Below are 12,903 nucleotides of genomic sequence, written 5' to 3'. Positions count from 1 at the left end.
TTGCCTTGTAAAATGAATTACGTCCTGAGACAATTTCTATAGCTTCATGAAAATTTGGGAGAAATTGTGCTGTTAATCCATTGGGGCTAGGTGCTATTTAGGAGAGTTCTTCTTTGCTACATTTTATAAAAGTCTTTTGTGTTTTGTGACATTTGTTTACATTTCTTTTTGTTGTTGTTCATAATAGTTTATATCATTGTGAAATTTCAGGCGAAATTTCTTAAAAGACACAAACTACCAAAACCTCACTCAAGAAGAAATAGGTAACTTTAATAACTTTGTATCTTTTTTTAAAAAATTGAAAGTGTAAAAACACCTTCCCACAAAGAAAACTCCAGGTCCGAATGGCTTTACTTGTGAATTCCACCAAACATTTAAGGAAGAAATAATGCCATCTTGAAACAAACTCTTCTAACCCACTCTGTGAGGCCTGATACCAAAACCAGCCAATGATATTATTAAAAAACTACACACTAATACCCCTCATGAACACAGATGCAAAACTTCTAAACACAATTTTAGCAAATCAAATCCAAAACTGAATTAAATGTACAACACATCAAGACCAAATGAGGTTAATCCCAGGAACACAGTTGGTTTAACATTCAAAAGACAGTCAATGTTAACACATCAATCATATTCACAAACCAAAGAAGAAAAATCATATGATTATCTCAATAGATTCAGAAAAACCACTTAACAAAATCCAAAGCCCATTCCTGATAAAAACTCTCAGCAAACTAGGAATAGAAGAGCACTTCATCAACTTGATAAAGGACATCTACAAAAAACCTTCAGCTACTATCATATTTAACAATAAAAGGCTGAATGCTTTCCTTTAAGATGAGGAGCAAGACAGAGATGTCCCCTCACCAATGCTATTCAACATTGTATTGGAGGTTTTAGCCTCTGCAATCAGGCAAAAATAAACAAATAAAAGTCATCCAGAAAGGAAAGAAGTTAAACAGTCTTTATTCACAGATGGCATGATCTTCTAGGTCAAAAATATGATGGAATCTGCCCCAAAACAGATACTAGAACTAATAACGTTTAGTAAGGTTGAGGGATACAAGATCAGTACACAAAAATCAACTATATACTAGCATTTTTAACTGAACTTTTGATTGAAAACTGAATTTTTAAAAATGGTATCATTTACAACAATATAAAAAATGATAGGCTTAGGGATAAATCTCACAGATGTGAAAGACTTGTACCCTGAAAACTACAAAACATTTCTGGGACAACTTAAGGAAGACATAAATAGAGAGATATACTTTGTTCATGGATCAGAGGACATTATTATTAGGATACCACTTCTCTCTCCAATTTGCCTATAAATTTAATACAATCCCAATCAAAATCCCTGCAGGAATGTGTAAAAATTCATAAGCTTCTGCTCTTCAAGAGATCTTGTTATCAAAATGAAAACTACAAGTCACAAACTGGGAGGGGGGGAAATCTTTGCAAACCATATTATCTGAAAAAGAACTTGTATCAAGAATATATAAGGGGGGGCCAGCCCCATGGCCGAGTGGTTAAGTTTGCGTGCTCCGCTGTGGCGGCCCAGGGTTTCGCCAGATCAAATCCTGGGTGCAGACATGGCACTGCTCGTCAGGCCATGTTGAGGCGTCATCCCACATGCCACAAGTAGAAGAACCCACAATTAAAATATACAACTATGTACTGGGGAGATTTGGGGAGAAAAAGCAAAAAAAAATAAAAATAAAAATGAAAGAATACATAAAATCTCTGGGGCCGGCCCCATGACCAAGTGGTTAAGTTCCCGCACCCTGCTTCGGCGGCCCAAGGTTTCACCGGTTCGGATCTTGGGCACAGACCTAGCACCATTCATGAGGCCATGCTGAGGCAGCGTCCCACATAGCAGAACTAGAAAGACCTACAACTAGAATATACAACTATGTACTGGGGGGCTTTGGGAAGAAGGAAAAAAAAAGATGGGCAACAGATGTTAGCTCAGGGCCAATCTTTAAAAGAAAAAAGAATACATGTGGGGCTGGCCCAGTGGTGCAGCAATTAAGTTCATGCTCCACTTCAGCATCCCAGGGTTTGCCGGTTTGGATCCCGGGTGCAGACCTACACACCACTTATCAAGCTATGTTGCGGACACATCCCACGTACAAAATAGAGGAAGACTGCCACAGATGTTAGCTTAGGGACAATCTTCCTCCAGCAAAAAGAGGAAGACTGGCAACAAATGTTAGCTCAGGGCCAATCTTCCTCATCAAAAAAAAAGAAAGAAAGAAAGAAAGAAAGAAAAGAAATATTGTAAATTAGAGACAAAAACCCTATTAAAAAAAACACTGAAAAAGAATACATAAACTTTCAAAACTCAACCATTATAAATTAAACAACTCAATTTTAAAAGTGACCAAAATTTTTAACAGACATTTTACCAAAAAACATCTACAGATGACTAATAAGCACACAAAAAGATGTTCAACATCACAGGTCATTAGGGAAATGCAAATTAAAATCAAAATGAGATAACAATAGAAGCCTATTAGAATGGCTAAAATTAAAAAGGCTGACCATACCAAGTGTTGGCTAAGATATGCAAAAACTGGAACCCTCAGACAGGGCTGGTGGTGACAAATTAGTACACACACTTTCGAAAACAGTGTGGCAGTTTCTTAGAAAGTTAAACAATTCACCTACCATATGATCCAGCCATCCCACTCATATCACTCCTACGCATTTACCCAAGAGAAACAGATGTGTGTCCACACGAAGATTTGTACACAAGTATTCATAGCAGTTTTATTTGTAATAGCCGAAAACTAGAAACAGCCCAAATGTCCATCAACAGGTGAGTGGATAAGAAATTTGCGTTACAGCCATATAATGGAATACTGCTCAGCAACTTAAAAAAATGAACTACTGATACATGCAACATGCATGACATCTGAAAACCATTATGCTGAGTGAAAGGAATCAGACCACTCCGCACTGAGAGCAGCTCTCCTGCCACAGCCCCTGACTCCCTGAAAATGTACGTCTACACCAAATTCGTCTCCACCCATTCCCTGGTCAGGAGCACCTCTCAGCTGAGCCAACCACTGTCTGCAGCCGTATCGAAACGACCCAAGACACTGACAGATGACAGCCTCAAGAGCTTGGCAGCCTCACGGCCCCGACCTCACTTATCCCTAGCCATAACTTCCAAATCAGCACCATTTCAGGAGACGTTGACATAGCAGCCAAGTCCACTGGGGCTGCGGCTGCCAGTTTGGGATGGCTGCCTCCAGGGCCAGAAGTGGGAATGTTTGGAAACCTCATCATTATGCCAGGAATTCTTTTCTGAAGGAACAGCTCTTCTCCTATGCCATTCAGGCCTCGCCCTCCCAGAGGCCATAGGGTAGCCCTCCTTTTCCACCCTCTTCGCCATGTTAAGGAGCCCTCTCCGCCTCCCACAGTTATTTCTCCCATGTCTCATCTGCCCTATGTGTTCCTTTCCCTATACATCCCCAGACAGCCTGGGAAAAGTGGTTGGCTCAGGGTTTGGCAGAGGGAAGACAAACATATACTGTATTAAGACATTAAGGGGCCGGCACAGTGGTGCATTGGTTAAGTGCGCACGTTCCCCTTTGGCAGCAGGGTTCACCGGTTCAGATCCCAGGTGCGGACATGGCACCGCTTGGCAAGCCATGCTGTGGTAGGTGTCCCACATATAAAGTAGAGGAAGATGGGCATGGATATTGGCTCAGGGCCAGTCTTCCTCAGCAAAAAGAGGAGGACTGGCAGTAGTTAGCTCAGGGCTAATCTTCCTCCAAAAAATAAGACATTAAGAAAGAAAAAAAGGTCAAAAAAAGGACATATGGTATGATTCCATTTATATAAAACCCCGGAAAATTCAAACTAATCTATATTGACAGAACACAGATCAGTGGTTGTTCAGCAGGAAAGAGTGCAAAGGAGCATGGGAAAAATTTTTGGAGGGTGACAATTGATATGTTCCTGTCTTGACTGTGGTGATGGTTTTACAGGTGTATTCAAAAGTCAAAATTTATCAATTTGTACAATTTAAATGTGTTCAGTTTACTGTATGTCAATTATATCTCCATAAAGCTGTTTTTCTACCACGAGAACCTCTGGCTATACAAACATTTACCCATTTCATTAAATCAAAATCAATCGTTTCCTACTGAAGTCTAAAAATCTATTCACATTGCCGGCCCCATGGCCAAGTGGTTAAGTTCACACGCTCCGCTTCGGCGGCCCAGGGCTTTGCTGCTTCGGATCCTGGGCGTGGACATGGCACCGCTCATCAAGCCATGCTGAGGTGGCGTCCCACATGTCACAACTAGAAGGACCCACTAAAAAAACTAAAAAAAAACACACAACTATGTATCAGGGGGCTTTGGGGAGAAAAAGGAAAAATAAAATCTTTAAAAATCTATTCACTTAATAGCAACTATGACAACTCTGGAATATAAAGTTACTATTTTTCAAAGGTATCTCAATCAATCTAGAAGCAATTTATATTACAACGTATTCATACTGGTTGATATGGAAAAACATGAGGAACAGGAAAAAAGATGAAAGATCCACGAAGCTTACCTTTCTAATGGCTAAGCAGAAAAGGTATTATGATGACAAAGAGAATGGCAAGGCAAAAAGAAACAGAAGACCACAAGCCTAGTGCTGGCACTAGTAAAATGAAACGAAACCTATGATTATCAGACAATAATCATCTTAATTTGGAGAGGCATAGCACGGCATTCAAGTAATGGGAAACAGAAAAGGGCTGGTGTCCAAAAGTGCAGAAGTAACACTGGAGAATAGGATATAGCAGAATTCTACTGCCATCTTTGTTCTTCCCTCAACACTTATGTATCATGAGACAGGCATTGGTATAACTGCAAAATAAACGTCACAAGCTTATTTTATTAACCAACTATCAGCTTCAAACTTGTTTTTCTAACACATGGCTAAATGTGGGATAAATTTTAGCAATCATCATTCTGTATCTTACATCTGGTCTGCGCCCAGGATTCCCACCTGTGAAACCATGGGCCATCAAAGCAGAGCGTCCAAACTTAACCACTGGGCCACAGGGCTGGCCCCGCTAATTTCTATTGATATAATAATAAATACCATAATTCAACCAAGTTGTAGATGGCAAATAAGTATTATATCTTAGATATATGAAGGGATATCAAATTATTAATAATTTAGTCATTACCGTGAGTTAATATATTTTATTTAAATGATATTTATCCATAATTAGAGATGCTTTTTGTCTTCTTCAATTATCTGTTTTTAGAACACTAACATTAGAAAGCTAACAATTAACTTTTTCCCCCCAAGTTATGCTAAAAGGAGAAAGTAAAATTTGGGCGTATAAAAAACAAAAATAAATTAAGAGGAAATGGAAACAAAGGATACATTTTAATGGCATCTCTTTTAACTGTACTGAAATATTTCATGGTATACTTTGATGGATACTAACCAGTAACTTCAAAGAGGAGTAACATCCAATATATTTTAATATTAAATAAATTAAAATTCAAAGAATAGTATCATACACTTGCTACTTTTAAAAAGGAAGAGGAAGAAATAAAAGTAATTTGAGATTTAAGGTTAAAAAGGAAAAAGTAGCAAATGAAGGAGAACTTAACAATACCTAGATTACTAAGCTAGAAAATTTTCATCAGAACATTTTATAAAATCAATACACTGCTAGGAAGGATATGAAATCATTTAATTGATCTGTCTGTTATTAAACTGGACTATTCATCCATTCATAGTGAAGTAAACAGAAGAAGGTTTTCATTTGAACTAAAAAAAAAATAAGTTAGGAAGGAAAAGCAATCACACAATGCACAAGTTTCATTTGCTATGCATTTTTTCAAGCATTCCAACCTTACTCAGAAATCACACAAGACATCCAAGTGCTTTAAAATCCAAGGCCTTTAATTCAGTTTTCAGTAATGACCATAAATGCCTTCACAAAACCTCTTTTCACTGAAACGAAGGCAGTAGGCATTACGTAACACCCTGAAAGCAATGATCTCTTCGGATGCTGGTGCAGATAAACATTAAGTGGCAGGTTTTAGATCTTAACAATATCTCCTCAAAAAAAAAAAGACAACTCTGAAAACAACACAAAAATTAAGTTACCGGTCAGTCTTTCTCAGGTTCCCAATAAAATTTTCAGTTATTTTTACAGGTACATAATTTGGAATTAATAGATAAACCAGTAAGTATGATACGGTGTTAAGTTTTAGTTAAATATAGTAACTATGAAGATACCATTATTATGGTAAGTGGCATCCTTTGCTACTCTTTAGCTGTGCAAAATAAACTTGAAATGATACATCCTGTAGTGGTATAATTTAAAAGATCCTTGATATGACACTAACTCAAATTCTGGTCACAAATTGCATATAAACTGTAAGATTATTAAAATACACCTTTTTGAAAAATAATAAGATGACCATTTATACCTAAATAAGGTTCCCCAGGAAGATATGAAATACTTTAGCATATAAAAGTAGTTGCCCCTTTTCCATAAGAACAACTGTTGTTTCACAAAATAACTTATATGACCCAAGGCAAATAATTTCTTTCAAATGCCATATTCTCTCTCTGACTGTGAGGTATGCTTCAAGAGACTGTATCCATGAGAAAAGGGCACACTTGGGTATAAGACCACAGCTACAGACACGAGGTGCCTTTCTTGGGTCAGTGGCGCCCCTAAGAGTTATATTAACAGAAAACCAACGATAGCTTCTGAAGCCATTTCTTTCACAAACACATACAACTGAATTTGGTTACTTAGAAGGTAATGCAAGACACAGCTATTTACATATATGCTGTGTCATGTGTGCCTATTTTAAATAGTGGCTTCTGTGGGATACTCCTATTCAAACACACATCAAACAATCTTACTCTACCAAACCACAATCTTCCATTTTTGGCAAGGTAGAATAGATTAAACAAAACAGAAACAAACAAAAACAGCAACAAAAAACTAGCTATAACAATGATTCAGGCAAAAGTTCCCATGTCAAACAACAGTAGGGAAAGTGTTCTGAGAAATATTAATTTGGGAGAAAAAACCCTACCAAACAAATAATGCTGGAAATCAATCTTATAATCACTCAAATGACTATCACATAAAAGGTTTATGAATGCCTTTGAAATAAGAATAGTTCGGTTTAAAAAATAGCTGATTATGAGGTTTATAATTAGAATGTCTTTGAAAGACATCCAAGCTAATTAACTTAAACAGGCCCAATTAGTAAAAGGTAACACGAAATAAATTCTTCCATAATTAATACTAGATGCCATCTTGCCTTTGGACAAACTGATAAGATTAAATTTGAAAATGGTACAGAAATAATGAAATGAAACCTACATGACAATTGAAGAAAAAACAAAACACCATGCTACTACTAATAAACACAGTGGGAGGCAAGAAACATATTTTTAAGCAATGGTTACTTAAAAGAATGCCTCATAAAATTACTATGACAATCAAGTTAAGAAAAAGCTTCAAGACTAGCAGCTGGGCTTTGTGAAACATATAGGACAATGGAAGGCACTACAAAAGCAATAATTACTTCTAATTACAATTGGACAGTTCAGTCTTCTCCTTCTGCTTAAGAAGATTAGCCAGTGTGAATGTTATTTTTATATCCCCCTGAGTTTTTAACATGATTGGGCAAAGCAGCACCAATTTAAAAAAATATCTGCAATGCCAGCACTGCAGTTTGGAATCACTTACACTGATGGCCCCACAGGTCTCTCATAAGAGCACTTTAGAACATGATTAAAAATATAGAAATGCCTTTCGGTGTTTCAGTATTAAAGTGGAACCACCACAGATATCTATTTTTAAAAATAATGCACTAAAAAGGTTTGTTTATACAGTACAGTCTTTCCACCCTGTAGCCAGGATTCACGGCTATTTTCCACTCTGAGAGATCTCTTTGTGCGTCTTGTTGAGATGTCAGTATGCATCACGGTGCACAATCCTTTTTGGCTGGAATATCCTGGCAAATATCACGTCATGCCCGTTTTGAGCAGTATGCCTTGTAGGTCCTCTGGCAACGCTAAGATAATTGCATCTATGTGTGTCCGTAACTTTTCCATAGTGTCAGGTTTCACGGGTAAATGCTCTCGATCCGCCTGCAACTACATAAAGAATATTTGCAAGCATTTAAGTTATCCTCTGAGTCTATATTAATACATTTTATTCTCTAAATAAACAGTTTCAATGGTCCAATGATTTGGAAACTTCAGACTCAGACCAGAATTTACAGAAACTGTAAAAAAGCAAAGAACATGCCATTTAAACCATATAATGTGGAGTTCAATAAAAAAGTTTCTATGTAAATTAACAGATAATACCTACACATACCATGTAGTATTAAATATAACTGACAATGTTTTTTGTAGAGCTCATTAGACTCCATGTAAATACTTCTGAAATAATATGGCATCTATGATCTGCTTGGGTGACCAAGTATTTTCAGTCAGATCTACCATCAATTGACCAATCTCAAGTCCTCTCATTTAAAAAGCTACCTCTGTGATACATCATGGACTGTCACCTCAAATATGAGGAAAATATCTTCACAGATCTTTGGCTGTTTTGGCTACATACCAGCTTATTTTTCAGCTTCAACACAAGGTCTACTGTTTCTACTTCTGTGTGTTTCTGGGTCCAGAGAAGTAAGTCCTAGAAGAATAAACAAATCCCAAATCAGTAAATACTCAAAATAATTTTCAAACTCCTGTATTTCAATAGGCGAGGCTACTTAGAAGGAAGGACAGGAAGGAAAAGAACAGGGTATTTAACCTAGTTATAGCATTACAGTACAAGAATAATTCTATACATGCTACTCTAACAATGTTAATTAGATAATTTTCGATATTGGCCAGAACCATTGTCTGATATTTGAAAGTAAAATAAAATGTAAGAAATTCCTTTCTGAGATGGCCCTTTTAGATCAATCAAGAAAAACAAAATTGCAATTCAAAGTATAATACTAACCCCCACCCCAAGTAGTGAGTTCTTTAATTTATAAGGAACATTAGCTAACAAATCAAGATAACAGGGAACATGAACATATTACTGGATGTAAACTTTGCATCTTCAAATAAGCTTTCCTTGGGCTTATCTGTGGTTGCTTTCATCGTATTCCTTCTCTCAAAATCACAGTCACTAGCAGTTTATGGTTAGAAAGTTAACAATGAGGTTAGCCCATCTCAAGCTAAACAGAAATGAAAATGAGACTATCCTTTATATTTCCACAAGTAGCTTAATTTAAAATAGTCTGGTAACAAATTATAAAGTATAAAAAGTCAGTCCAAATACAGGAAAAAATTGTTAATGGTAACTGGAAAAGGTGAATAAGGCATACTGGAAAAGATGTGCAGTTAGACTGCTCAGACTGGAATCCTGACTCCATCCAGCGGTACGCTGGTAAATATTCAACAACCGGTTCTCCAGGAAAGTCTCTGGTTTGTAGCATTTCTGTGGTGTAATACTCCCACTGTAGCTGATTTTAAGCTACCAATCTGAGATCACTGAACGCACAGTTGGGAAGAGATGGACACAGTGAGCTCTCACGAGCCAGTGCAAGTGGCTAGCTCACTGCCGGCTCCTCTACTTAGCAGTGATGTGATCTGAAGCAAATCACTTAACTTATAATCCCAGATGTCCCATAATGCAGATCATAACACACCTACTACCATGAATTGCTGTGAAGATTAAAAGACATCATCTATACAGAGCACCTATCCCATCCTTGGCACATACCACATGATCCAGGAAAGTTAGCTATGACTATTTATAAGTAGTGGATATGAGTATAATCTTCTAACCTCTAAGGATAATTTTGTCCTTATTTTCAAGTTATTAATCATCACACAAACATACTGTTCTCTAACCTCTTCACAAAGAGCTTCTAGATGGAGTGCCTCCAATTTCTGGGTCATTTCCTTCCGCCGGGTCTTGAACCAACCATCAAAATTTGGAGATTTTAGAAAATGCCTTAAAAATAAATTTAAAAACAGCAAAGTTTGATTATGACTTACTTCCTTTCCTCAATACCTTTCCTACCTCTAGCTCAGAGAACCACGTGAAACAACGGACTTTTTAAAAAAAGCGTAAGTTTAAGTCCAGTTTTTTCTTTTGTTTTGTTTTTAAATAAAGCTCTACAGATGAGTGAGAAAGGAAAAAAAAACAACTAACCTGTAAAGTCCAATCCAATCACCTTTTATTCGAGAGGTCAGCTGAGGTCCTGTTTTCTCAAGTGTTTTCATAAATTCTTCCGGAAGGAACTGTCTTAATTGGGGTGGACTCTAGAAAACAGGACATACTGTATTTAAAAATTAGAAATGGATATATTCACAGAAGTCAATTATAGTTAGAGAACTCAAATAGGAATTTAATTGAATATATTTATACCTTCCATGGAGAAATACTTTTCTGTAAAGGCATCAAGCTTGCCACATATCTTTCCTAAAATCAAGAAAAAAAACTCAATCAAGGTTAGGTGTCTTCACCCAGAGTCTTCAAAAACATTTAAACAAACCTACTTAAAAGAAATGGGTTTCCAAGTTTTTCATTGTATGCTCTTTCAGTGTACATCAACAATGATATAAACTCCCCACATAGATATAGCTGAATTTAGATTGAATTGAGAAGTCAGACTTTCAATAAAAATTTAACTAAATCTTAGATAATCCAAGACACTATATATTTTTTTCATTGAGTTAATGATAGGTTATAATCTTGTGAAATTTCAGTTGTACATTAATGTTTGTCAGTCGTGTTGTAGGTGCACCACTTCACTATTTGTGCCCACCCCCGACCCCACCTTTCCCCTGGTAGCCACTAATCTGTTCTCTTTGTCTACATTTTTAAATTCCTCATATGAGTGGAGTCATACAGAGATTGTCCTTCTCTAACTGGCTTATTTCACTTAACATAATTCCCTCAAGGTCTATCCATGTTGTTGCAAAGGGGACGATTTTGCTCTTTTTTATGGCTGAGTAGTATTCCATTGTGTGTGTGTGTGTGTGTGCGCGCGCGCATATATATATATATATATATACACCACATCTTCTTTATCCAATCATCTGTTGATGGGCACTTAGGTTGCTTCCACGTCTTGGCTATTGTAAATAATGCTGCAATAAACATTGGGGTGCATAGGACTTTTGGAATTGCTGACTTCAAGCTCTTTGGGTAGATATCCAGTAGAGGGATAGCTGGGTCGTATGGTAGTTCTATTTTTAGTTTTTTGAGGAATCTCCATACTGTTTTCCATAGTGGCTGCACCAGTTTGCATTCCCACCAGCAGTGTATGAAGGTTCCTTTTTCTCCGCAACCTCTCCAACATTTGTTACTATTAGTTTTAGATATTTTTGTCATTCTAACGGGTGTAAGGTGATATCTTAGTGTAGTTTTGATTTGCATTTCCCTGATGATCAGCGATGATGAACATCTTTTCATGTGCCTATTGGCCATCCATATATCTTCTTTGGAGAAACGTCTGTTCATGTCTCCAGCCCATTTTTTGATCCAAGAGACTATATTTTTAATAATAAGAATTAACCTTATTGAATAACTACGTACCAGAAAATGTACTCAACATTTTATATGCATCATCTCTTAATCCTTGCAACCATCCTATGTGGCAGGTGTCACTGGGAAACCAAGGCTTCGAAAGGCTAAGTAACTAACCAAGGTCACACAGCTAGAACTTGAATTCAGGTTTAAATGACTTCAGCTCATGCTCTTAAGCGCTACCGTAAAGTTCATTTACTTAAACAGATTTAAATGGAACAAAATAAACTGACATTCACAGATCAAGAAAGACTATTTCTGCCCAAAATATAATGGCAAACATCTCTAGGTTGCCCCCATATAGTTTATATAGATTACATTAATAACCACACGGAATCTCTCTGATACAGTCTCCAGACTAGGACTATATCATGGTACTGCCTGATACTGTGAGTTATCTTTTAGTATTTTAATATGAGATTCCACTAAATTTCATAGAAAACCGTATCATTTAGTCACTTATTCCATAAATATTTACTAAGTGCTACCATACGCCAGACAGAAGAAAAGATAATGAATAGATAAGGTCCCTGTCATCATGGAGCTACAGTCTCACTGATATTATATAAAATTGTGCTCAAGAAAATAACATCAGAGAAAGAAGCCCCAGGGTAAACTTCTTTTAAGGTACAAAATGCAATAATTACATAATATTTCACAACAATTATCTCAATTAAGATTTACAACCACCACGAAAGGTATTTAAGAAAAGCACAATTAGCCACATTTTACAGTTAAAGAAAGTGAAGGTCAGAGAGAGGAAGTGACTTCCCAAAGTTACACAGTTAATACCAGAACAAAGAGTCTAGGTCTCTTGCAAAGGGCTCTAACTTTAATCTCTGAACACACGAGCAGGCCAAACACAACTGAAGAAAAGGTTTCGGTCAATGGGAAAAACATTCATATATCCTTCAAGAAATCATTAAATTAAGCAAATAGATGTGTTAACTTACTAACGGAATGATGAAGCTTTGTGTCAGTTCCAAAAAATAGCGTCGGAGAATAACACTTTGAGCTTCAGAAGGACGTTTCTGCTGTACACCCTTAAAAGAGGAAACAATGAGAACCTATGTTCTAGTGTCAGGGAATATAAAACAAAGGATAATTAGAGAAGTTCAGCTGTTACATAAATATATGTATTTTTACTTGATATTAAAAAAACCTAGTGGGGCGGCCCCGTGGCCGAGTGGTTAAGTTCGTGTGCTCCGCTTCGGTGGCCCAGGGTTCGGATCCCGGGCACGGACATGGCAGCACTCATTAGGCCATGTTGAGGTGGCGTCCCACATGCCACAACC

The 12,903-nt window shown here is 37.0% G+C and overlaps 1 protein-coding gene and 1 pseudogene across 5 annotated transcripts in view; one reads left to right on the top strand and one right to left on the bottom strand.

The window, feature by feature from the left end:
• The first annotated feature begins 3,011 nt into the window (after positions 1-3,011).
• Positions 3,012-3,383, top strand: LOC111768484 (ATP synthase F(0) complex subunit C2, mitochondrial pseudogene; annotated as a pseudogene).
• Positions 3,384-5,916: 2,533 nt separating this feature from the next.
• The window catches only part of DENND6A (DENN domain containing 6A), a 63,570-nt gene continuing 56,583 nt past the window's right edge, over positions 5,917-12,903 (bottom strand). For all 5 annotated transcript variants that reach the window (XM_023620211.2, XM_023620212.2, XM_070237331.1 and 2 more), the window contains 6 exons: positions 12,562-12,651; positions 10,445-10,498; positions 10,229-10,338; positions 9,925-10,027; positions 8,636-8,710; positions 5,917-8,163 (listed from right to left, as the gene is read on the bottom strand). In XM_023620211.2, coding sequence (XP_023475979.1) covers positions 8,032-8,163; positions 8,636-8,710; positions 9,925-10,027; positions 10,229-10,338; positions 10,445-10,498; positions 12,562-12,651 — 564 coding nt within the window. In that variant the 3' untranslated portion in view covers positions 5,917-8,031. The remainder of the gene's footprint in view (positions 8,164-8,635; positions 8,711-9,924; positions 10,028-10,228; positions 10,339-10,444; positions 10,499-12,561; positions 12,652-12,903) is intronic.

The sequence above is a fragment of the Equus caballus genome, chromosome 16, assembly GCF_041296265.1.
Source record: "Equus caballus isolate H_3958 breed thoroughbred chromosome 16, TB-T2T, whole genome shotgun sequence".
NCBI lineage: Eukaryota > Metazoa > Chordata > Mammalia > Perissodactyla > Equidae > Equus > Equus caballus.
This window is presented reverse-complemented; position numbering and strand designations above follow the sequence as displayed.